The 27439-nt window shown below is 48.1% G+C and overlaps 1 protein-coding gene across 1 annotated transcript; it reads left to right on the plus strand.

The window, feature by feature from the left end:
* kcnq2a (potassium voltage-gated channel, KQT-like subfamily, member 2a) lies at window positions 1-27439 on the plus strand (the record flags this gene model as incomplete). Its single annotated transcript, XM_080014546.1, has 19 exons — window positions 1-320; window positions 8991-9081; window positions 9705-9831; window positions 10963-11138; window positions 11353-11478; window positions 11623-11733; window positions 14391-14486; window positions 14575-14669; window positions 15110-15169; window positions 16785-16814; window positions 18650-18703; window positions 19483-19676; window positions 21369-21416; window positions 22978-22995; window positions 23839-23944; window positions 24043-24174; window positions 24885-24953; window positions 26032-26125; window positions 26603-27439. 19 exons carry the CDS (start codon window positions 1-3, stop codon window positions 27437-27439), a joined length of 2784 nt encoding a protein of 927 aa, XP_079870672.1.

Here is a 27439-nt window from a genome sequence, read left to right on the forward strand (position 1 = left end):
ATGGTGAAGAAGCAGCCTCTGAACGGCGGGGTCTACCCGGCCGAGCGGGCCGGCGAGAGGAAGCACAAGGTGGGCTTCGTGGGCTTGGAGCCCGGGGCTCCGGAGTCCAGCCGGGACGGCGCGCTGCTGATCTCCACGCCGGAGCGGGGCGGCGGCGGTGGGGGCGGCGGCGGCGGCGTGCTCTGCAGACCCCGGTACGGCAGCTCCGCCGGGAGACCCCGAGCCTCCAAGAAGAACCCCAGCTACCGGAGGCTGCAGAATCTCCTCTACAATGCGCTGGAGAGACCGCGGGGCTGGGCGTTCATCTACCACGCTTACGTGTAAGTCCACATCACTCCCTGCGTTCCCGGAGGGGATGGTGCCGTCGGAGCCGGATGGCTTTTATTCTTATTTCAGTGAAGCACCTGGACTTTCTTTTGGGTGTGGGGTGGGGCGGGGCCACTCTTTTGTGAAGGTTATTTTCTGATCCTGTGAGCTCTAAACAGGTTGGTAGAGCCATTTGCATGTTTTCTGCAGCCTAACTGCTGCGTGCACCGTGACCATTTACACCCCATGGCTATGGAACAGATGTGTGCAATTTGGGGAAGGCTCAGCGATATTGGGGGGTATTATAACACTTGCTTTTTGCATGACTTGTGTTTTGCTCGGTTCCCCCTGTGCTGCAGTGCTGAGCTGCCTGGTTTCAGCACCCTGGTCCTGGTCAGCTCCCATGCAGCCATGTTGCAGTGCTCAGCCTCATGATGCTCCCGAACTGGTGTGAGCTGCTCGTGCCACCGACTTGTACCGCGTTTAGGTTTCGCCGGGCTGTTCGATAATCGAACGAGTTCCCCAATTCCTCTGTCCGGGTGTCCTCCTGGAGGATGCGTTTAAATGGCGAGCAGCAGCAGGAAGGCGGAAGAAGAACTGCCCCTGGGTGCCCCCTGGGAAGCCGCGATGCTGAGAAAGGGAAGCCGGTGCCTAAATGGCAGCAAACACCCCTGCACCCACAGTGTAGCCCCCACGGCCTCCGATTAAATATTAATTTAATACTACGCCCGGGCTGTCCGTCCTACTTCAAAATCAAAAGGCCATCGAGGGACCATTCAGTTACAACGCCGAGACCTTTGGATCATAATAGGGCCTGAGCCATTGCAGTAAGATAGTTGAGGCTCGAAATATTCACAATTTTGTGAGGTGTGAAATGTGTGAAATGTGAAAAGCAAACAAATAACTCTGATGCTGGTACCAGGCTGCAACCCTTGACCGCCCTGAAACCTAAACTCACACCCTTCCAACACTCCCCTCGATTACTGGCCATAGTTGGTCCCCATAACAGAAACAATGGGGGTGTTCCAGCGCCGTCGTCACCACTCATGTCAGGGAGGGCGCGGACGGTGTCGCCCAAAGGAGGGCGTGACGGATCGGCAGAGCTTCCTCGGAGGCTGAGGGGCCCGGAACCCGGCAACGTGCCGCCGGCCAGCCGCCCAACTGGGGTGTAAGGGGCGGGACGGGGGGAGGAAAGGAGGGACGGAGTGAGGGAGACCCCCCCCTGTACATAATTCATGGCCGCTCCACTCCATTCGGTCCGCTCGGTCTTGTTTGGTCCTCCAGACGGTTGCTCCGTCAGGCCGTCTGCCCGTCCCTCCCCTGGACTCAGGTAGTGATGTGGCCTGACTTGAAGCGGGGAGGCTATCAGGGTATTTACGGCAGCAGCGTTTGACCGGTTCTGCTGGGACGTGTACTGTGTCGTGTTCCGGGATCTTAGTTGTAATGTGTGTGCGGCGGATCGATGGGGTTGGAACCGGAATTCACCGTTGTCCAGAGTGATCCTGCGCCTCTCTCACTCCCTCCGTCTCTAGTTCCTTCTCTCTCTATTTCCCTGTCTGCCTCTATTGACCCCTCTCACCCCCCCCCCCCCCCCCCGGCTCTTTCCATTTCATTCTCTCTTTCTAACCCCCCCCTCTATTTCCCTCTCTCTTTCAATTTCCCTCTCTCTATTGCTCTCTCTTCCTATTTCCCTCTCTCTATTTTTGTCTCCTATTTCCCTCTCTCTTTTCCCCTCTCCCTCTATTCCCCTCTCTCCCTCTATTTCCCTCTCTCCCTATTTCTCTCTCTCTATCCCCCTCTCTCTTTTATTCTCTCTCTCCATTTCCCTCTCTCTATTTCCCTCCCTCTATTTTTGTCTCCTATTTCCCTCTCTCTTTTCCCCTCTCTCCCTCTCTTTCCCTCTCTCTTTTCCCCTCTCTCCCTCTCTTTCCCTCTCTCTCTATTTCCCTCTCTCCCTCAATTTCCCTTTCTCTCTCTATATCCCTCTCTCTATTTCCCTCTCTCTATTTTTGTCTCCTATTTCCCTCTCTCTATTTCCCTCTCTCTCTATTTCCCTCTCTCCATTTCCCTCTCTCTCTATTTCCCTCTCTCTATTTTTGTCTCCTATTTCCCTCTCTCTATTTCCCTCTCTCTCTATTTCCCTCTCTCCCTCTCTTTCCCTCTCTCTCTATTTCCTTCCCTCTATTTCCCTCTCTCTCTATTTCTCTCTCTCTCAATTTCTCTCTCTCTCTATTTCTCTCTCTCTCTCTATTTCCCGCTCTATTTTTCGCTCTCTCTCTATTTCCCTCTCTATCTATTTCCCCCTCTATCTATTTCCCCCTCTATCTATTTCCCCTACTCCCTCTCTCTATATTTCCCTCTGTCTCTGTTCCCCCCTCTTTCTATTTCTCTCTCTCTCCACTTCTTCGTTCTATCTCTCTCTCTCTCTCTCTTTCTCTCTGCTGCTGTGACATGACTTACTGAAAATAAAGGAACCTTAAAAGTCAAGTCTCTCTCTCTCTGTCTCTCTCTCTCTGCCTCTCTCTCTCTCTCACTCTCTCTCTCTCACCCATGAGTTCATCGTTTCACCGTTTTCCCATCACAAGTGAAGATGGCAGGTATCCGGTTTTGTCTGTTCCTTGAAGTTCCCTCAGAGTTGAACCTTAATGATCAACATTGTTTTCATCAATTTCACAAACCTCCAAAACCTTTATACACACTGTGTACTGTGCATTTTGTCTGTCAAAATATTGTTTTAAATAGAAAGAAAGACAGACAGACAGATAGAATACTCAAAAAAACATAGTTAATAATAGTAACAAAGTAATGAAATACATTTTAATAAAAAATAAAGAGACAATTTACAATAAATCCACAAAATTACAATAAAAATGACTGTATTGTTTATGTTCATTGTATATTATACAATGAACATAAACGGACCAATAAAATAATAGTTTTACAGTGGGAGCTCGACTCACGACTGTAACTGGTTCTATAAGAACGCTCGTATGTTAAAACAGTCGTATGTCCAAGCTATTTTTCCCACATGAATGATGACATCATGAAGGGTGGAAATAAACAAAACACACAAACACAGTAAATATGAAAAAAATATGGATAAGCCACGAACTACGTGCACACACACCATGTAGGTCGTCTGCTGACTGACTGCTGACTGGCTGCTGACTGACTGAGGGCTGACTGACTGGCTGCTGACTGACTGCTGACTGGCTGCTGACTGACTGGCTGCTGACTGACTGATGACTGACTGGCTGTTGACTGGCTGCTGACCGGCCGCCGACGCGCCAACTGCAAATTTCCACGCTTGTATCTTGGAGCACTCGGTGGCAAGTCAATACAAATTTTCGCGACGATCGCCGCTCGTATCTTGCAGTCGTAAGTCGAGGTACCACTGTACTATAAAAAATTTAAAACGATGCCTAAAATAAAGAACAACAAGGAGAATAATCCTGAAATAAACAAGAAACAAGGAAAATCGGTACTATCTACAATAGATCTCCAAATCAACAGTAAACAATCAAAATAAACTCAATATAAATAATGAAGAAGATAAATATGGCTGTATGCAATATACCTACAACAAATGAACAATAAACATAATAAAGTATATTATTAATAAAGACAATATTCATTTGCTTGTAACTCCTTCTGTAATGTTTATTAAACAGTCGTACACTGTGTTGTATGCAGTTATTATGATGATGTCATCATGTGACTCTTATTCAAACAACACCTCCACTACCATCCAACATCCATGCATTTTATATAAATATATAGCATGTACACTGGGTATTTACTACATTATTTCCATCTGAATATGCACATTCAGAACTCCAACAAATGTTCATTCTAAATGGACCCAAATTGAAGACAGTGACAATTTTTGGGTCATTTTAACACACGAGAGTTTGGCCCAAGAACGGGGCGGCATCCGGCGGCGGTTTTGAGTTGATTTGACATTGTTCTGAGGTCTGTCCAATTATACTACAACTATCTGTCTGTCTGTCTGTCTGTCTGTCTGTCTGTCTGTCTGTCTGTCTGTCTGTCGAACATCTATCTGTCTGTCTATCTATCATCGATCTATCAATCTATTTTTTAATTACTGCCATTATTCCTCTTTTCCCTCACGACCCTGATGTTTGGCTGGCTGGTGGCTTTGAAACCATAAACCCATATTCTGGGTTTGTGTATAAAAAATTACGCAAAAACCGGCAGCCCTTTCAACTCGGTCTCCAACATTTTTCCTAGAGGCCTTCATACCCGAATACACAGGCCCCAGCGCTGAAAACCAGGGCGATACAAACCGCGGCACCCGGTTAAACCAGCCGGCTGCACACCGGTGTTCCCACGCTCGTGAAACGTGGCATAAAGCACTTCTAACTTCTAAAAATGTCAAACACCAGCGGGAGGCCGCACAGCGAGCGGAGGAGAGGCCGCAAAGCTTGCACATTACGGTCTTCACAGGCGCAGGAAGAATCGCCGCCCCCCCCTGCCGCCCCCCCCGCCGCCCCGCCCATCTTCCTACTCAAGTTTGTCGCAGTCCAGATTTAGCACCGATAAGCACGTCTGGACGGCCGGCGTCTCTCGCTGAGCGCGGCGGATCAATGCGTCTCCAGCCGCGGCTCTGACGCCGGCTGCTGCTGCTGCTGCTGCTGCTGTTGCTGCTGCTGCTGCTTCTTCTCCTTTTTTTTTTTTTTTGTGTGTTTTTTCTCTCTCTCTGCTCCCGTGAGAAACGCTGCCTCATCCAGCCCCCGACGCCGGCGCCGGGACGGACCTCGTCCGCGCCCGTCGTGGCTCTGCCCACGGGGACGAAATTCCACCGGGTTAACGTGCTGTGACCTTCGTCACGGGCCTTGGGCCGGACCCGGGCTGGGTCTCCGGAGGGGATCCCCCTCTAGGCCGCGTGCAGGTGTTTGTGTCACGGAAAATTAAATATTGACGAGAAGAGACGTCTACAAATGAACCTTTAAGTGAATATGACGGATGCCGCACGGACAGTCAGTGACTCGGGAGGTTCAGCTCACGGTGAAAGCAGTCAGAGTTTTTCCAGAAGTTGGACCCTATAATTCGCCAAATGGAGCGTTCCATCCCATGTGCGAGTCATTACAGTGTTTCAAATGACGTTTTTGATGAAATACAGCTGGGTCATCAAAAACCAAATGATGTCATGAAACGGCCCCGAATGCGAAACTACTACTCAGTACGACATTTGAAACGACATCTCCAAGACAAGTCAGTAAATATAGGGGGAGAAAAACGATGAGATCCCCCGTGGTTCGATCCCCCGTGGTTCAATCCCCCGTGGTTCGATCCCCCGTGGTTCGATCCCCGTGGTTCGATCCCCCGTGGTTCGAACCCCGGCTCCTCCTGGTAGCATGCCGAAGTGTCCTTGAGCAAGCCACTTAACCCCTAACAGCCCCTGAGGGGTTGCTCCCTGGCGGCCCGCTGCTTCTAGACGCACCAGATACTGGGGAGGGGTAAATACTGAGAACTCATCTCCCCCAAGAGGGACTTAAATGCAGTACCGTCATTATTTGGCAGGACAGAGCCACAGCACGTCTTGTAGAGCGTTGTGATCAGGGACCTGGGTTGCACAAGCGGTAGTCATTGAAATCCAGGCCGGGGTCCTGGTGGTTTCCAGGCTCGGTTGACAAGGCCTGCGCGCGTGGATCTGAACGGCTCTGAAAGGTCACGGCTTCCAAACGTCTCCTTACCCCCTCAAGCCGCGCCGCGCCCTCAGTCCGTCCAGGGCTGGCGCTTTGACACGGGCGCGCGCGTGTGTTTTGCGGTTTGCCGTCTTTCCTTTCGACCCAGATTTTACTAGCGCAAAAACAAAAAATCGCGACAGTGACTTTGGTCGGGGTTCAGGGTGAAACTTGACTACGGGAAATAAGGGATTAAAATACTTTGGCTACAGAAAATTCAGCCTTGAATACTGATTAATTTGACTATTTGTAGAGTTGGAGTTATTTGGGATTGTTAGATCTTTTTGTCCTCACCAGAATCCAGTTAATAAAACAATTGTCTGCAGATACATTTAAGATAGGGTCAGATAAAGACACTTTATTAGTCAAATAATAATTAGATCCATAAAATAATTCAGACTTTTACAAAACCATGTGGTTTGCGTGGAATTCATTTTTTTACCCGCACCGTTCGAAGGTTCACCTGAGCTCAGTCCATGAAACAGTGGAATGTTTATGATCAGGTCCGATAGCCTGCACTCCCACGTGGGCGTCGGCGCCTCTCGGGGCCATTAAGCTCGTGGTCCGGGAGACCGATGCTGAATAAACTGCGGCCCCATAACGACAGACGCACGTCTCTCTCTTCGGTGTTGCCTTTCCGCCTGCTTTGAGCGGCGGTGTGGAAAGGCTGTTTGGGGCCGGTTCACTCAGAGCGCGGTCGGTGCATTACTCAATCACTTCAGTTGTTGCCACATTGTCCCATTATCAGTGTATAGAAGGAGGATAATACGGAAGCACCTCGCAAAGGGTCTCGGGTGGATGAGGGTGGATTTGGGCTCTTTGGTTATGTTTCTCGGACGCCAGTAACGGCTGCGAAGCCGCTCCGGTTTCTGTGTACTCGAGCCCACTCAGAAAGGGGGGGGGGGAAGCTTTCCGGGGGCCCCTGGACACCACAGGGAGGCCCCGCAGAACCAAATGAGTCATCATCACTTACGAGAGCAAAACCAAATGACGGAATCATTTCGTTTGCCGCGCAAAATGACCGGATCACTTGGTTTTCTCTTTTCGCGGGCGCCGGGGGTCCCGCCCGGTTAGTAATTCAACTGCCAACCATGTCTTCCTAAATGGGAGTTTGATACGCCGAGGAAAACACTGCGCGTCAGCAAATGTCACCGCGCCACTGCAGTGGGATGAGAAGGAAGCGCGGCGCCCCACGTGTCCCAGGAGGTTTCCTCCCCCGCCCCGCCCCGCCATGCCCCCCCTGGGTGCCTGATGATTAATGTGGCCGCTGCCTCGGAGAGCTTCTTCATGAGAAATCCCGCCGCCGTCCCCGTGTCAGCTTTCGCTCGGCCCCCTCCAGCAGCGCCGGCAGATCTCTTCCGCGGAACGTTCCAGGGGGCTGCTCCGCCTGCCCCGCTCCTCTTCCTCCTCCTCCTCTCCCCCCTCCTCCCGCCACCTCCCGCTGAAGCTTTCGCCCGACCAAACCAAGGGCCTCCGGCAATACTCCTTACTCACCCTCCATTCCCCAAACAAAGACGTAGTTCCCTCATCGAACCAAAGACCATAAACTTATTGGCGATGAAATCATCTTGAACTCTGACCTGGCCCTGTCTCTGAGTCGGGAATGGATTTCTCGCGGGAATCCGCGAAATTGGGCATTTTTGGCGGAAGGCCGAGTGTAAATCGGTCGCATTCAATGGTAGGTCCACTCAGTCAGTCTACTCAAATGCCTTCACCCTGTTCCCACGTCAGTCCTCAGGGTCTTGCTTCCCCATCGTTGACATTTTATCAGTATGGAATTAAAGGGTTTCCTTGAGCTTGTTCCTTCACCAGTAGTAGACGATGCTTCGAGGTTCGAGAGAGTTCTATGGTTTGTTTTTTTTCATCAAGTTGCACGTCGCCCCCTGAGTCTGGGGCCGACATCGGCCTTCGAAGGTGTCAGCGAAAACCCGGACACAGGGAGGCTTAGGTTGCAGAGCAGGGCACGACGTGGAAAACGTGCAGGTGGTATCTCCCGAGCGGCAGGTAGAGCCCCGCGTGATGGCGCCGCGTCAGAGCAGCGGGTTTTATGCAGCCCGATTTCTCCCTCCGCAGGTGACTGTCTCAAATGAACCGCTTGGCCGCGGTTGACTGATCGGCGACGCGAGGCGATTTCGCCCCCTGTGTCGGTGTTTCCCAACCTTCCTTCTCCCACGGGCACACTTTTTGCAACGACGTCCTCCCACGGCAAACCACTGCCCTTTTTACCACTAAAAACCTCGCAAACACGTATGACTGTCCTTGTTGTTACGGCCTGCTACGGTTCGCAAACGATTCGTTCGTCGCGAACTAATCTTTTAAGTGACTCGTGAATCTGGAGTCAGTCAGTCAGTTGAATAGTTACTGAGGATTCAATTACAGTCCAAGGAAAAAGAGGCGGATGCATTCCGCGTAATTCATACTGGATACGACTGATTTACTCTTCGCTTTACACTCTGACGGCGTTACATGATTCTCGTGAGCGTTCCACTCGCAGGTCCGAGGCCATCCAGTCCTTTGACTGTACTTCATTGTTCAGGAAGTCCCTCCGTCCTTCCCTCCCTCCACTCACGTAAATAAATCCGAAAATCCGTCCGAAAATCAAACCGCTCGTTCTTCTGAGTGGTTCTGGTCAAGAGTGGAACCGCAAACCACTACCAATAGTACTCAGTCTCCCTTTTTTATTTATTTTTTTTGCTGGAGCTGCTCTTCCGAATTCCGAAATCCCTGCAATATTGATCTTTCAACACAAGAGATTCAATTACATAAAAAAAAAAAAAAAAGGAAGTGGAATTTTAAAAAGTAATTTGCCCCCCTCCCCCCTTGGGTCTAGAAATTCATCAACGCGGTCATGATTCATTTAAAATGCCGTGGGGTTTGGGAAAAGTTACCCATGCAGGACGGCGAGAGGATCGGTCAAATGGAGATTGATTGGCTTGGAATCCTTAACCTGTTTCTTTCTGTCTTCCTCTCTTTCAGCTTCCTCTTGGTGTTTTCCTGCCTCATCCTGTCTGTTTTCGCCACCATCAAAGAGTTCAAAAATAGCTCAGAGAGTGCCTTGTACATCCTGGTAAGCACCTGCGTATCTCCGCCTATTTCACTGCGCCCGGGATCGACACTCGGTGAACCATTTACAGAGGGCGGATTTGTCCCCCCTCAACATCTTCACGGGGGAGTATTGCCCCGTACGCGTGGTCAATGAAAAATCAAAAATGGATTTGGCGACACATGCGACCAGTCCGCCGTCACGTGTGACGTTTCGCGTCTACACGCCCGCCACCGCATGGGGGATGTGGTTCTTCGTGTTTTGGGGTCGCGAGGTCGACCGCTGCCGTCTTCTTGTCGTCTGTCAGTTGCTGATGACGTTGTCACAGCCGCATGACACATGAACAGGACAGAAGTGCTGCCTCGCAAGGAAAGCGTGGCAACCTTAATGAACCGTATTTCAGTGGCTCTTTTTTTTATATATATACTATAGAGGAAACATTACTGCAGTAGTGCTGACAGTAATGTATCCATTCAGCAGATATTTCTAGTGGTGCAGTACAAGGTAAGCAGGCTGTTCTTTGTGTGTGTGTGTGTGTGTGTGTGTGTGTGTGTGTGTGTGTGTGTGTGTGTGTGTGTGTGTGTGTGTGTGTGTGTGTGTGTGTGTGTGTGTGTGTGTGTGTGTGTGTGTGTGTCTTTGCCCTACAGGAAATTGTGACCATAGTGGTGTTTGGGGTGGAGTACATAGTGAGGATATGGGCCGCCGGCTGCTGCAGCCGCTACAGAGGATGGAGAGGGAGATTAAAGTTTGCCAGAAAACCATTCTGTGTCATAGGTGAGGGGCATGTCTACCGACCTACCTACCCATCTAACTAGTTACCTACCTACCGACCTATCTACCTATGTAACTTGTTTCCTACCTACCTAACGACCTACCTACCCATCTAACTAGTTATTTACCTACCTACCTACCCATCAAACTAGTAACCTACTGACCTACCAACCCATCTAACTAGTTACCTACTTAACGACCTACCTACCCATCTGACTAGTTCCCTACCTAACGACTTACCTACCCATCTAACTAGTTCCCTACCTGACGACCTACCTACCCATCTAACTAGTTACCTACCTACAGACCTACCTACCCATCTAACTAGTTACCTACCTACCGACCTACCTACCCATCTAACTATTTACCTACCTACCGACCTACCTACTCATCCAACTAGTTACCTACCTCCTGACCTACCTACCCATCTAACTAGTTACCTACCTACCGACCTACCTACCCATCTAACTATTTACCTATCTACCGACCTACCTACTTATCCAACTAGTTACCTACCTCCTGACCTACCTACCCATCTAACTAGTAACCTACTGACCTACCAACCCATCTAACTACTTACTACCTACCTACCTACCCGTCTCACTAGTTACCTACCTACCTACCTACCTACCTACCTACCCATCTAACTAGTTACCTACCGAACTCCCCATCTAACTACCTACCTACCTATCGACCAACTATCTACCTTTTTAACAACCTGCTCAATGTATCTATTGGGTAGTTTGGGTAGAAAGTAGATCTGTCTGTCTGTCTGTCTGTCTGTCTGTCTGTCTGTGTCTCTCTCCATCCATCCATCCATCCATCCACCTACCGACCCTCCTATCTATCGACCTACTTACCTTCCCACTCCACAAAACGATCTGCATTGTCCTACATTCCACTTCCTCTAGAGTCAACTCGGTGACTTTGTATTCCTGACCAAAAAACGAATCAAGTGAATCGTCACAACCTTGCACAAACAATCGCTGCTTTCTTGTGCTGCGCTGACCAAATTGTGCACGAACACAAGGAATCCTAGGGCAAGGACATGTCAGCATCATTTTTGGTGAAGTTTGCCCATGAGAGCTTTTTCATTTCTCACTCCCCAACTGTGTGGTTTCTCCCTGTCGTCAGACATCATGGTGCTGATCGCCTCGGTGTCCGTGCTGGCCGCCGGCTCGCAGGGCAACGTCTTTGCCACGTCGGCCATCAGGAGCCTGCGGTTCCTCCAGATCCTCCGCATGCTGCGCATGGACCGCCGCGGAGGCACCTGGAAGCTGCTGGGATCGGTGGTCTACGCCCACAGCAAGGTGGCCGCCCGGAACGGAGGGGCGTAGGGAGGAGGGTTGTTGGGAACGCAGGCTCTGTTTCCATTGGCTTTGGAAGTGGAAATAGCGTTGTACAACGCCAGCAGGCGTGGGCGTGGTCGTGGTTGTGTCTGCGACGGAGGCCAAAAAGAACTTTGTCGTTTTTGATTTCTAGCAATTATTACACTGGCGCTGATTCCATTGTCTTCTTCCGCAGGAGCTCATCACAGCGTGGTACATTGGATTCCTGTGCCTCATCCTGGCCTCTTTCCTTGTTTACCTGGTGGAAAAGGACTCCAACAAGGAATTTGAGACTTACGCTGACGCCCTCTGGTGGGGGCTGGTGAGATCTCTTGCTCAAATTTCAATGCAGCCAAACAGCATTTAGCAATTTGCATGACTCTTGCCAGCATCCGCTGATCCACAAGTGCTTGTATCACACGACTGCAGTAGCCCAGTTTCTATATGTGCTCTGCCCTTTCTCCAGATTACTCTAACCACCATCGGCTACGGGGACAAGGTTCCAAAGACCTGGAATGGACGCCTGCTGGGCGCCACCTTTAGCATGATCGGCGTGGCCTTCTTTGCACTTCCAGCAGTAAGTGTTTTGGCTTGGGGGCCAAGTTGTACAGCAGAGTCCAGCGGTTCTCGACGAGTACGATAAAATCTCCTAATCCATAAACGGATTCACTTATGAGGCACAAATCCCATTTCACAGCAGCACAAAGCATTTAATTCCTGAATATCCAGTCTCACCCCTACGTAATGAGTATTCCATTGTTAGATGTTACAACAAGCTGTAATGAGTGCTCTGAAAAGTATGAAAACTCTTTCTAACAACCCAGATACGCTTTCAAGACTAGAATCAATTGCAATCAAATTAGTTCTTTGTCTATGTTTGCTGCAAATTGATGTCGTAGGTTGTTGCAAAAGAGGTTATCAAAATGTATGACCTTGCGCTGTGGAATGCTCAATTCTGATTGGTCAACGGCGGCAATCAGAGGCCAGTTTTTCCTGAATATCGATTGCCGTCTGTTAAAAATGGCCGCTAATAATGGCACGGGCAACCGCTTCTCCGCCTGAATTCACGCCCCTCCTATCACTCCGCCTGCATGCTAATGCTAACACTAGCTAGCGGCAACATCTTACGATGCTGAGTAGAAACCGCAACGGAAGCCTTCAAGAGATGAATGCGGATATGTGCAATATCACATTTCGGCAATAGGAAAGTCATATGCCAGGATTATTCCAATTCCGTTGCTGAAGATATTATCCGTCAGCATAAAGGTCAGACCTTTGGGATTTTCCTGGTCAGAGCGTCGGCAGTTGATGCCACACTGGTGGGAATTAAAACTGCTGCACAGGAAATGAATAGCTTTGCATATTACAACTGTCAGGATTAGTGTTACTGTTCCGCTGCTGCAGCTACTACAAAGAAATCAGAAAATAAAGAGCTCTGCCGAGTGCCTGAGCGCATGCGTACATTTAGTCCATTTGTATGGTAACCGCCGTTAAACAAACAGAGCAGTTGCATCCTAGAACCTGAAGGAACTAACCGAAATGCCAAACCCCCGAAACGCCTGCGTGAGCTGATGTGCAAATACCTCTCTGTACCAAAAGCACTGAGCACATTGGAAGTATAGGAGGAGGGTACGGCCGCGTGAAGTGTGCGCCAATAAGGCACCTCGGCCACCTCACAGTGTTGCAGCTGAGCACCTCGCTATTTTCGTCGCACTAATGCATTGGAACAGTGACTCAGAGAGCCGAGTGCTCTTAGCCGGCCATTCCCATGCTTAGACCATCAGTAAAATGTGCAATACCCTCTAAACAAAAAGGCAACGAAGTCGAAGTCCAGTGTTTCACAGAAGATTTTAGAATCTCAGCAGTACAGAAAGCTACTCTGCAAGGGGGCGGTAGCTCCGGGGGTACAGAGGGTCGTCTAGTAATCCCTAGGTTGCCAGATCCACCCCTGGCTCAGCCTGCCACAGTGGCATGCTGCAGTGCCCTTGAGCTAGACACTTATCCCCTAATTGCTCCTGAGGGCTGCGTCCATCGGTGTATGAGTAATTGGAGGTCGCTTTGGACGGAAGCGTCTGTTAAATGATGACGTAAACATTTGCCAAAAGGAAAGAATGGGACAGGGTCCAGTCGCCACTTCCCGCCGCCAACAGACAGGCTTGTATTGTACGCTGTCGACAGCTGCATAAGATTTACACGGGCATAATTATTCATCACTCTTCACCTTTAAATTTTTTTTTTAAAGGTATCAATCCTGATCCGTACAACCAGGATGTTAAATTGTTGATAATAGTAGATAATAGGTCATTATTGAGTGGATCGTAGAACACTCTTGCTGTGCAAATTGCCATTCCTCCCGCTGAAATAGTTGAGTGGGTGTTACTCTGAGTTGTATGGGTGTGACCTCAGCATTTGCATTATGAATTTAAAGGATCAATTCTATGTCATATTTCTCCCTTCTCTGACCGCTTTTGGCTCAGGGTGGTGTTTCCTGAAATTTCAGACTTTCCATTCCACATGTTTTTGTAGTTTCTCTTTTGATTTGATTATATCAATAGAAGTGGATAACGAACGAGCAAAAATTGTTCACGAAATGTGATTTTGAGTAATGAAGGTAGAACAGCTTCACCTGTTCCCAACCAGTACTCTTCAGTACAAACTAGGTAAAAGTACAATTCTCCCGAACCGGTCTCAGAATGGTCCCAGCTGTGACTGCGGCATGGGGTGCTGCTAATTAATGTGAGAAGTGCAATAAATGGCGGGTGTGACTAAAAAGCAATCGCAAGCAAACCTTTCCCGGCCAAGCTGAAGGAAAAAGAGACAAACACAGCAGATTTTGCTTGAGAACTCTAGAGCTCTACAGCGTCGGACCGCTGCCATCCCGTTTAACGGCCGCCTCCGACCAATTCCACGTGCCACTTTCTCCACAATTCTCCCTCAAGTTGACGTCGTGGTTCGTAACTGTGGGGCACACATAAGCAACATCATGGCGAGCGGTGATGAACAAGACCGATCGTCACATTCTCAATGGAGGCCGAAAGTGAAACGAACCGATCAAACCAAAGTTTTGAGGTGGAGCATTATTCAATATTGTTGTTATGAGGCTGTTTTAAAAAAAAAAATGCATGTCAGACACTGTGGAATCAAAAAATTGCTGTGCCGTAGAAAAAAAAAAGGAAATTTAACACCAGAGGTGGACTTTAATCATAACGTCCCCTTCTCTTCTCTCGCCTCCAGGGCATTCTGGGGTCCGGCTTTGCCCTGAAGGTCCAGGAGCAGCACAGGCAGAAGCATTTTGAGAAGAGACGTAACCCTGCGGCGGGTCTCATCCAGGTGCTCGCATCATTTCTCCGTCTGGCCAGTGGCCCCCTCCGCCACCTTTCAAAAGACTAAATTTAAGCTTCATCACCTCTCCCCCCAGGCCGCTTGGAGGTTTCACGCCACCAATCTCTCCCGCTTGGACCTGCTGTGCACCTGGGAGTTCTACGAGCAGACGGTGTCTGTTCCGATGTACAGGTACGAAATGGATCCTCCAGAGGAGACCAAGGAGATCATCCAGTATATTATTGGTTATAACACCAATAGTGCCAGTAGCCGAAATTCTTTGAAAAGTAACCCGCTTGTCTCGCTGTCTGAGTCTGCGGGGCAAGGTCAGCACAAAAAAAAAAAACTGCACCGTTTACAAAGCACATTTTTGTACAATACGCTCGACTCTGAGCGCTGCTTCCCTGGTGATCGTGGAAATGGTTTCATGTTATGTTCAGGCCTCATAGTAATCCAAGTCGAGAGGTTGACAGCGTGCAGACTGGGAGAGCACTTATCTACAGTGAATGTAATTAGCTGGATGGGACCTGCAGGCATGGAGGAGCGTTTCTATCGCTGAGACGGCGAATACGCCCTAATGGAATGAGGAAAAAAGCTCAGTTTCCTTTTTTTTTTTTTTTTTCCCCCCCAAGGCTCATTCCACCACTGAATCAGCTGGATCTGCTGAGGAATCTGAAGGGCAAGTCATTCAGGTACGGATACAGTGGGGATGCCATGATACATGAAAAAAAAAAACGTGATAATGAAAATGACGTCGGAGGAGGATGACTACAATGATCAGAAAATAATAAAAAAGAATGTTTTCGTGATACATCTATAATGTGATGTTTGGAAAACACATTGGGCCTCATTCACCATACTTTTGACTTTGTCCTATGTATGTTTTGTGAATGAGGCCAATTGCTATCGCTTTCTATCTCAGCAACATGTTTATTATATGGTGGTTATATAGAAGAAAATAGAACTGCTGTTCTACTCAAGTAGTCCAATGCAACATTATTTCTCTGCTCCTCTAAGACTAAGGGGCAAATTCACAAAGTGATCGCCCGACTTTTGCTGCCGCTAAACTGGCACAAATAACAGAAAAGCGAACGTCTAATTCAGAAACTACCCGCAAACGGTGAAATGCACCGCTAACAGCACTGGCACACAAATAGTCTCGGTGTGCCGGTGCTATTTGAACATAAATAAATTAGGTCATGCATTTGGTGCAAAATTGGCCCCTTTCTATGCAAATGAGCCTCGTTGCAAATAGCGTCTAATTTACAAACACCAGCCCTTAAAGCCACACGCAGTTAGAGTGAAATTATTACCATCTGCAGAGAGCTGGTGGTAACTGCGCAAGACCAAAAAAAAAAAAGGCTCCGCTGTGTGATTGTCTGCAGAGAGCTGGTGCAACTGGAGTATATTTATAAGGGGCGTTACGCCCAGAATTTCCAGTGATCTGTAAATAATATGTTGACATTATTATTATTATTATTATTATTATTATTATTATTATTATTATTATTATTATTAATAATAATATTATTATGTCACGGCATCTGTAGGTATCGGAACGCGCAGCAGTCCATGGTGGTTTTTAAAACACATTCCAAAAGCAACTTGTTAAAACTGTGGATAGTGTTTGGTACACAATAAAGCGTTACTAACTTTGACAAAGATGGTTCTATAATTCCTATTAAACCCAAGAGATATCGAAAAAAACTATACGGAATAGCGATACTGTGGTCATAATTTGCATTGAACCACAGATGGCCTCGAACCTGGAGCTCTAGAGATCTATAGATTTACTCACACTATTGAAATGTTTTATAGTCACTGCACATAAACTTAAAAATACAAAGTGCAACCCAGGGTCCCCACCCGGTTACGTACAGACACACAACAAGGTCTCTGCGTAAGCGGGTTTCCCTGTGCACGGGGTGCGGGGGGCCCCGGGGTGGTCACGTGTCCCCCAGCGTAACGTCGGTCCGAAACTTGTTTCGAGTTTGTGTTTGAGTTTTAGAGCCAGAGAAAGTTAGACACAACTTGAAAGCGAGCCTCGATCCCGATCCGCACCGCAGAAAGTCCCGCGTTCTCGTGGTTCGTCTTATCCGGTGTGAGACTTCAGTCTTTAACAGACGACATAATGCAGGGGACATCTAGAAGCACATTTGTAGGAAGAAAACTTGAATCTACTTATCCTGACGTGTGTGTGTGTGTGTGTGTGTGTGTGTGTGTGTGTGTGTGTGTGTGTGTGTGTGTGTGTGTGTGTGTGTGTGTGTGTGTTTCCGTTCCAACATCTGACTTGCTCGCCCCCCACAGGAAGGAGTCCCAAACCGAAAGCTCTCCCAGGTCGGTGCTCTGTGTTCTCTCTCTCTCTCCCCTCCCCTCCCCTCCCCCTTTTGGCCTCACTCTGCACTGAGCCGCCGCTGCGGCACTGTTCTTGGGGGAGTCAGTGTGTGTGTCCTCTGTCTACATCTCAGTTGTAGTGATGACAGATTCGGCTCTCCTTTGAGGCCCCAGTCACTCGGTTAAAAGGCCCGTTCGGTGCTTTCCCGCCTCTTCGTTTGGTGGTTGACGATTCAGTTGGTGTCGGGGTTTCCGGTCAACCGGTGTCAGGGGAGTCGATTCGGCTGCGTTGGGCAAAGGATCCGTTTAATTCAGTCCAAATGATCTGTTCGGGCGGAACAACGGAAAATGTGGCTCTCAGAAATCTATGAGCATAATTATCTTTAAATGATTTTGGTGCAAAGTGTAAATCAGTCGTATTTGAACTTGAATTCGGCCAAATGCCTTGACCTTTTTTCCAAACGTATTCACCTCCTTTCCTCTATATTTTGGGTTGAGAGTAGGAATGTTCCCTCGCTGAATCGAAACCCGAGGAGCTTGTTTGGCGCGCGTTGCTCCTTTTATCTTTCGTAAATTGGGAGTCTGGGCGAGAGTGGCGTTGAGCGCCCGTGTGCCTGGCTGCAGCTACCGAGTCGCTAACGTACAAAACCGAAAGGAACGCAAACGACCCCTTTTCCCGGAGCGTCTGACTCCCGAGCCGTTTCAAATATTTGTTTGCTACGAAGGAATCGTTTCCGAGTCTTGCATCACTAATCAGTCTGTGATGTGTATCTGTATGTTTTGGGTAGATGTGAGAGTATTTGTCATGCATATGTGTGTGTGTGTGTGTGTGTGTGTGTGCGCATGCGCGTGCGTGCGCGTGCGTGTGAGGTGTCAGGTGTTCCCGCTGACAGACGGGGATAACCCCGCGTGTTAAGTGCCTCCTTCAAGAACGTTCATGCTGCACCCGCGACACGATGCTCAAAAGATCAACGCAGTTTGGCCCCACTACCACTTTGCGGCTTCATTATTCGCCGATGGTGTGAGCCGCCCTGTGACACTTTTGAGCTGCCGACGTCACTTTACCGTATGGGGAAACGTTCAGGGAATTACCTGCTCAAATGTCATCGCCTTCATTTTGAACCCGATGCACATTTTTCCCCCTTTCGTCTCCATATCTCTCCCCTATCACCCTCCACTGTGCAATAACACTTTACGACCCATGGTCATGGCCGAGACTATTTTCCAGGAAACACATTCAAACAAGTTGCTAATGAGTAGGAGTGTTGTACAATTCATTTTCTAACATTAATTTGAAAGTAATTATTGCTGCGTGATTAATCGTGTTTCTGTGATTATACACATTCTCTGATTAGTCACACATTTAATCACTTTTAATGAAATTGAAGGAAAAACATAGTTTGTTATGTTGTCAAACCGCAGCATTCAAACATTAAATGGAGACGTGCTTCGATTACTTTGGCTCTGATAGGTTTAATGGAGACATTGCTTGACAAATTTGCCTGTGTGGATACGGCCGCTGCCAACCAAGAAGCCACAAAAGGATTCAGCGTGTGCCCGTGCAAGATAATTTATGATTAATGGGATGAAATATTCATGTCGTGTCCCTTTTTAAAGGGATGTTATTCATTGAGGTGTTCAGTTTGATGGTCCCAACGAGTGTTTGGTTTTTGAACGAATTCCAGAGCCATCAAGTGAAACCTAATGAGAGGTAATGGGAAATGTGATAAGGCCGATGTTGACATAAAGTGTTACTGACATCAAAGTATGACACACACTGCTCACTTTATCCACTGCTATTGTATCTCTTGTGTCTCCTCTACTGCCCACCACCGCAGTAACGAACACGCACGCAAAGAAAGACTTTGCGGGTGCTGCCCAACCAATATTAGGTATAGTTGCTGCACAGATACTAACATCCGCACTGCAAGTACCATGAGTCTGCGTGTTACTCCTCTCGTCCCTACCTTTGTTCCTTTTTAATTTTTCATCATTCAAAACAAAAAGTTGATCCCAGTAGAGGAAGCACACAAATATTTGAGCATTTTTTTTTTAGCATTTTTGAGGAATCCACACTGTGCTGTAATCATGTTGACAATTTCTTTTTTTTTTACGATCGTTCGAGCAAAGACCTCGATATTTGCGCCGCCTTGCACCACTGTTTCTGGTAAACATTCTACTGCCGTGATGTTCTTTTGTTGGATGCCTTTTTGTTGCTGCCCCCTTTTCCCACGAGTTGCCTCTCACAAACCTTTTGTTCCACGATGCACATTGCTGAGTGCCTAACATTGCGTTTCCTTTCAATGCCTCCCATACACTCAAGGTCGAGTCTTCTATCTTCAACCTTTTCCGCATGATCTGTGCTTACTTTTTGCGTAGAGCCGGGAAACCACAGCCTTTCCTTTCCAGGCCGACCGCTTCACTTTGCTTCCCATGCATGTTTTGCTTGCCGCTTCCCGCCACTTGCCCCGTCCACTCAGTGTACGACCGTGCTCGTACACGGAAGGTGGCTTCTTCAGATGTAGGAAGTTGCCAATTTTTCTGCCAAGGTAAGACTTACTGTCAGATCACTGGTGTACGTTACAACCCAGGAAGACTATTGTGAACCTAAAAGGCCTCGTTCCATGAAGTTCATGTGTTGACTCTGATGTCTTTCCCTGGTTTCTCTTAGCCGTAAGGCGAGCTTGAAGGACAAGGTCTTCCCCAGTCCATCAACCAAGGGGAGAGTTCAGTCTCCTGGGGCTGAGGACAGGGCGGAGGCCAGTCCCAGCAAGGTCACCAAGAGCTGGAGCTTCAGCGAGAAGAACCGGGGTCCCAAACACGCCTTCCGTGTCCGAGGCAGTGCCGCGCGGCAGAACTCGGAAGGTGGGTGTTTGGCTGGAACTGTAGTACGCCTCCGCGACCACGGCGCTCTGTCTGTACATCGCAATAGGTGAAGGACTGTTCTTAATCACTGACCAAACCATTGATTTGAAAGCTGGAATCATCAGGACGGTCTTGACGGATCCTGAAAAGCTAATTAGGTACATTACATTACCTCGTTTAGCAGACACTTTTGTCCAAAGCGACTTACAAATTATTCATACACAGATGGAGGCACCCATGCAAGGCTCATCAGGAGCAGTTAGGGGTTAAGTGTCCTTGAGCGAGACACTTAACGGCAGCATTCTACTCAGAGCAGCCTGAGATCAAACTGGCAAATTTACTGGCAATTACTAGACGACCAGCTCGACCTCCTGAGCTGCTGCCCCCTTGGTGGTGTCATGTGAAGTTATGAAATCTTCCCAAAAGAAAATTCCCTTGTAAAAAGAAGCATGGATATCTCACCGTCTTACTGAGGCCCGATGAATAATTATTTGGTTTTTGGCCCAAGTCCTGACCTTTTAGGCTAAGGTGAGGATGTGACTCATAAAGAACTTTTCCAGTGAAAATCTTGATCACTTAGAGTTTCAGCTTTACATCTTGACCAGCTGGGCGAGAGCTTAACCAATAACAGTCCTTGGACCAAAATGTATCAGATCTCATCCTCAGTTTAAAATGACATTGTTGTGAAAAGATTAACTCTTTGTAGTGACACTACAGTGACACTACAGTGTCACTTTTGAACCAAGCATCTGGTAAATGTATGACTTTAGAAGGCCAGTGTTTGGTAATGGTACTTAATAACCTTAATTACTTAGCTAATTGATAGGTGCAGGAATGAGACCTAAAACCTGGAAATGAGTCAGTATTTCTGCACTCCTGGTTCCCTCGTCTCGAAGGCAGTGGAGTTTTTTGAATGGGTTCTTGGTTAAATGCCTGAAATAAGGTCTGTGGTTCACACAAGCTCAAGGCATTTTCACGTTTTGTTCTACGACATAAAATACATCAGTAAATACCCCACTTGTGAATTTTGGAGCTTTTACGTGTCTTAAAAAAAAAAGCGGTTGCTAAAAAGGGGCTAAATGAGACTTGTCTGGGATTTTAATCATCATCATGCCAAACACGGGAAGTCATCTACTGACTCGTCTGCCTTCACAGCCTCTAGTTGTGGTTATACTTGCACTCTTGCAAAATATTGTTTCTCAAACTTTCCAGGCTTTTGTAGAACAGGTAAGCGCGCAACATTTAGTTTGCAACAGAGCTTGTTTTCTGCGATAATCCCAAATCCAATGGAAAAATTCCATTGGCTTGTTGTCGAGGGAACCAAAGGCGAGGCTAACTTCCGGGTTTGCCTACAAAAATACGTCATCCCTCCGGCACTCAATTATGATCAAGCAACTGGGGATGCACTCGCGTCGTAAACAGGGCTCCAAACTTTGTACGCGGACCCCTCATCTGACGCAGCAAACATATCGACACGCTCTTCAAGACCTATAGGATTGCTCATGGTGTCAATCTCAGGCAATCACTCAATGCTAGAAAGCCCAACCGCATCCATGTGTAATCCAAACCACTGTTTCATGTTCGACAATTATATTTCTTCACCATTCCCTGACCTCATTTTCATATTTTTGACTATTCAAATCAATGCTCGTTAGCTGTTTTTTCCTCTTCCGTGCCATGCCGTGTTAAAAGTGCTGATTGAATTGCAGGACCAAGACTTTGGGCGGAAGAGTTCTCCAGGTTACCCAAGTCTCCATGAAAAGTCTTATATTTAGTGACTGTCGGTTGGCTTTCACACCTACAGTTTGCTAGTTTTGGTCCAATTCAAGAGCAAGCTGCCATTTTGTTTTTTCACTGGAATTTCCCTTTGGGGATTTAATAAAGTATCTTGATCTTTATTTTTCATTAGGTCCAGTTATTGTTCACTGGGTCCCGTGGTAAGCGAACCAAAATTTGTAAACAACTGACACGCGGTCATACGCGGGGGTGACTGAGACAGTGTGCCCGTTACACGCGGGACTTTTTCTTTGTTTCGTTCAATAAGAAAACGGAGGAAAAGAAACAAATCTATAAAAAAAAAAACCCCACACTTTTTTAATTTGCTTTGTTTGGGAAAAAAGATGTCTCTGAACTGAGCTGCGGCTCGCGTCCTCCGCTGCGCAGCTGCTCCATGGAGCGCGACGACGCTCAGCGTAATGGTACGGTCCACTTTAAGGGTGTCTGAAATCATTTTACAAGATTCTTTCAGGCATGAATATGGGAAATATTGTAAGAAACATATATAATTGTTTCAACCCCTCACCGACCAGTTTTTTTTTTACCTCTTTTAGGGGGGGTCCAAGTGGTAATTAGGGGGATCATACCCCCCCAATCCCCCCCGTGATTTGGACCACGGTCGCACAGGTCGTTCACATTTCCGAGGGAAAACTCAAAACCGACTGGCGGTGAGGTCGCCGTTTGCGCTTTGCTCCGTGCACTCGCTGTCGTCTCCCGTTGGAACAGCGTGAATCTCAAACACTAAAAAGCAAAAAACACAAGCGGCACTCAGTACAGTACCGCTGATCAGGCGCACTGACGGTCCTTTTCATCGTCCTTTTGCGCGCGTTCACACATCCATTGTCCAACGTCTGGGATCTTCACCTCTGGATGGAGTCCCGTGTGTCCGTGAAAAGCTGCAGGCTCCAGTAGTGCGTGAAATCCGTGTCAGTTTTCAACTTATGTAGTGACATAAGTTTTAATATGAAAAGGAAAAACGTGGATCAGGGAAAATCGCTTTCTGTGACAGCGGAGCAACAGCAGCGTATTGCGATCCTACCTTTCATTATTATGATTTGGTGTTCCAACCAAATGAGAACAATGGAAACAAGTGTCAACCCGCGATGCCCCGTATTTTTGGATTTGCTTCCTATATTCTGTCCTACATTACGTCCGATTGCATTGTCACATGTATACGAACCAAACCGCGGTTCACTGGGGAGCGGACCCAGTTCGAACGCGTGTTCGTTCTCACCTCTCCAAACGAACCTGACCAACGGAGTAAACGCACCGTGGTCCGGTTAAGATGGACCAAACAGGGTAGGTGTGAAAGGGCCCTTAGACGAGGCAGTGCTTTAACACAACGTAAAGCATTCGGTAAGTGTAAGACATTAAGACGAGAAGTGGCACCTTTCAAACATGAAGGGAGATCCGTGCAATAGACTCCTTAGGCACCCACCCTTGACATGGGTTTGTCTGCCATCATCCCCATGCTAGGAACCATAACAGATCTCTTTCCATGTCTTTCCTCTGTTTCTCGTTGCAGCAATTGAAGGTTTAATAAGTAAGATATCGAGATATTACTTCTTTGGTTGGCTTCTATTGGCATAAAGAGGGGCACTGGTTACGTTCACTGGTTTTGGAAACCTGCATGCCACGAGCTGCTGATTGGTTCTTCTCACTCGACATGAGCCCTCTTTTATTGTGATATCTCTCTAAAGCATTCTCAGCTTAGCAGCATGCTCCGCTCATCATTTTAATTATACCATTTCCAATTCAAGCCTGAAGTAAAATGTTAGTTTCTGAAAAATAATTTAAGCTCCAAAACTGCACTCTCGGCTTTTATGCCTCAATGTGTAAAAAGGTAGACCAAACTAAAAGTGGGTTCAAGTCAAGCGGTGCCAAAAAAAAAAAGACAAATTATGAATAAGCAATTGCTTCACGCTGCATGGTGATAACACACTATCCCTCCCAATTTCTGTTCAACAATGCTTTATAGGCATAAATATTTCTTTTTGCCTGTATGTGTTAGACCTCACAATTTCTCAACCGTATGACAGCCGTATGCCGGAGCAAATAATTTGGGCTAAAACGGTAACACAGACTGTGATAAGGTGTGGGAAGACGGTACTACTCTCGCAGAAATTCCCGAGCTGTGATCCATTAGCCTTGTCCTTCGATTCTGCACCCGGACCTTCCTCTTGTTCCACAAAGCCCATTAACCCCAACCAATGCTACGGTCACTAATGCTAACTAGCTTGAAACCAGCCTGGGAGCCATTCGAATCCTGCACCTTTTGAAGCTGAGAAAACTGTCACGTAAAGATTTTGGCTTGGCTTTCGTTGTGGCGCGGCCCGGGAGCCGATGAATACTGTCCTTTAAAAGTGTCCCCGTCTTTGCTCCGTAGAGGCCAGCCTGCCGGGAGAGGACATGGGCGAGGACAAGAGCTGCAATTGCGAATTTATGACTCAGGAACTATCGATGGGCTTGAAGGTCACAATCAGGGCGATCTGGTAAGTGTTGACCGCCCCGCTGAAGTTTCTTTTGGCCAACACGAGCTCTTTGGTTTGCGTCCGTCTCTCATATGGAAATTGGCGGGTCTTTCCATCAGCATCATGAAGTTTCTGGTTTCAAAGAGGCGGTTCAAGGAGAGCCTGCGCCCCTACGACGTGATGGACGTGATCGAGCAGTACTCCGCCGGCCACTTGGACATGCTGTCCCGCATCAAGAACCTGCAGTCCAGGCAAGTCCGAGGCGCACCCGACCGCGCGTCTCCGCGGTTTCTGTCCTCGACGTTGACCAACGTTCCGTCTCGACGCATAGCGAGCCCAGTCTAGCTTTTAACCTCCGCGCCAGCGCACCCGCTGTGAGGCTCTAGTGACTAATCCCGTGCCGAGAATAAGGAGTACGGCCGTCCGACTCATGTCCAGTGAACGATTTTGCCGGGTGCTCACGCATGCCGTCACATCACAAGCGGAGACGCCGCGGCCGATGCTGAGATCCCACCGATCTCTGTCGCGCGACATCGGATAGGCCAGCGCCTCGGATGGCCCTCTCTTGCGATTGTTCCGTCGCATCGTAACAGGATACACACATGTCGAGACGAATCATTCGAAAGCCTGTTTCAGTCGTGAAACTTCATGTGCTGCATCCTCACGTGCGCGATACATGTGACTTTTAATACGCTCCCTCGGCTATCGACGTGCCTCAAGGATTTATAATTATCTTAAGAAATAGCACATTGTTTGTCTGTCTCACACACATAATGTTCTACACATTTTATAACGTACAGTAAGGATTAACACATTGACTTGATATATTCCAACGATGAAGCACATAGTGTGTATATAACGCCACCCCTTATGTCCGTATGGAATATATTGTAATCCTATTTTTGCCTCGTTGCTTCATTTTTTGCATTGCTCTCATGTGGTCTGTGTGTGCCCTTGCCAGGATAGATATGATTGTGGGGCCTCCACCCCCATCAACACCTCGCCATAAGAAGTCCACTGAAGGACCTAGGTTAGGTCAATGGACTGCAGCTCGATTGCCACGACATCTATCTCCGCGTCTGTGCTACTTCTTCTCCATAGGCCCCAATCATGACAGCAGCAACATGCGACCATACTGTTTTTGATCGGCGAGACCCCTTTTGAATTTGGGCTACGTGGCTTGACTTGTGACGCAACAATTCCAGATATAATTGATTATGTATATGTATTTGTTTCACACGGCTGTTGGTTATTGTGGTGGAGAGATATTCTGACACAATAAGAAAGATATGACCTAGCTATGCTTTTCACCTGACACGAGGATTCCAAAACACAAACACACACACACACACACACACACACACATATATATATATATATTTGTGTTTTTTGTTTTTTTTTATAATGCTTTGATTAAGTATAATTAACTCTAATTAGGTTCTGCAAACTGAATTTCACTCCACCAGTAATAACCTCAAACGTGTTGTTAATTTATTTGGGTAGCAACGGATGAGCTTTCAGAGGCTATTTGTCGGATGTGTCGAGACAAGGGGGGGGGGGGGGGGCGAGCACGTCCAAGCACTTAGAGTAATGAGCTGAGTCATGGAGCTTCACTCAACAGGGGTCTGACGGTGCCAGAGTTTGCCTGCACTCGAATCTGACAGAGGGAGAGCTCCCCCACTAGGATGCAATGGAAATGAAGCATGAAGTGACACAGCAGCATGCTCGACGGCGCATTTTTGTCTTGTTTCCTTTTTTGTTTCACAAAATGTCTCCTATTTACCATTGGATTCATTTTTCCATTTTCTTGTAGAGAATGATGCTTGACCTTGTTGCATGAATCCACACGGTACATTCCAGAGTCTTGACTTTCAACCTGCTGATGTTGTTGGCTGAAAATGCCATTTACGACACACAAGCCATTTAAGCCATGCCTCATATTTTCTCACTAACAATAATTGTTGAGCATAATGCAAACGCTTAGCCTAATCTCCATATCAGTGTCCATCACATTATTACATCATACAGTCGCTAGGGTTTCATAGTTAAGAGAGAGACTTTGAGACAGTGTGTCAGACCGGGTTTCATTACCATTTCTCCAACGTTAGAGTGGACCAGATCGTCAGTAAGGATCCTAAAGGGGAAGGAGAGGCAGCCGATGACCACAGCATGATGGGGCGCTTGGTCAAAGTAGAGAAACAGGTACAAACCTATTTTACATTCCCACTGACGTCAAACCGCTTAACATACCGGGGGAAAAAGTATAGATTCTTTTCATTGTTTTCTTTCCTAGAATTGTGTGTATAACCCTTACGCAACTGGCTTTATTATGTCTTCAACTATATTACTTGTTATGTTTAAAAAAAGATCATTTGTGGGATTTCTTAGAGTGAAATGAACTTTTTAGTGAGAACAGTGAGAACTTTTGATGCTCTCCCCTCTGAAAGAGGGAATTATAGACAATGATCTTTACTTTAAGATGAATGTCTTTTGTGGTTTTAAAATATATAATAGCAATAATAACAACAACAATAGTAATAATAATAATAATTTCCATCACAATATATTTTTCCTGTTTTGGTGGAAATTTCTTATCTCTTCTTCTATATTTGCTTTATTAGGTGTATTATCAATGAATTGGAAGGCCATTGCTTAAATGGAAATATTGTATCCCTACAGGTGGGCTGCATGGACAGGAAACTGGACTTCCTGGTCAACGTCTACGTGCAGCGTATGGGCATCCCCCGCTCCGAAACGGAGGCCTTCTTCAACACCAAAGAGCCATACCCTGCCCCGCCGTACCACAGCCCCGAGGTGAGCAAGGAGGAGAAAGAGGGCAAAGAGGAGGTGAAGGAGGAGAAGGAGGTGAAGGCCTACTCGGCTGCGGAGATGGCGTGTTCGGAGGGCTCGCTGGAGAAGAAGGACCCCCTGCCGGGCCAGTCGGTGGCCGGGTCACTGGGGACCCCGTCGGGCAGCCACGGCCGCCCCTCCACCTCCTGGCAGCACCAGCTGCAGCACCCACTGGCCCAGCCCGCCTGGAACAGCAGCGTGGCCAACACCCCCTCGCCCGTGGGCGGCGGAGGTAGCGGCGACCATTCGCCGCCCCCTCTCTTTCGCCTGCCGCCCCCGCCCGCCCCGGTCCACGACAGCAGCGGCCGGGAGAGCGGGTCTCACAGCCGAAGACGCCACCGGAGGCAGCGGTGTCGGCAGGAGGCGACGACGGCCGTCGAGAGCGACACGTCGGTCTCCATCCCGTCCGTGGACCACGAGGAGCTGGAGCGCTCTTTCAGCGGCTTCAGCATCTCCCAGGCCAAGGAGGACTTCTTTGGGCCGTCGTTCTTCACGGGCTCCGGAGGGGGCGCGGGGACCGACGCGGGACACTCGCTCTGCGCCAGGGTCAGACCCTTCATCGCCGAGGGCGAGTCAGACACGGACTCTGAACTCTACGCCCCCTCGCCGCTCTCCTTCAGCGCCGACGGCCACTGCGCGGAGAAGGGCTGGCCGGGCTTCAAATAG

This window comes from Zeus faber (assembly GCF_960531495.2).
Source record: "Zeus faber genome assembly, chromosome: 15".
Lineage (NCBI taxonomy): Eukaryota > Metazoa > Chordata > Actinopteri > Zeiformes > Zeidae > Zeus > Zeus faber.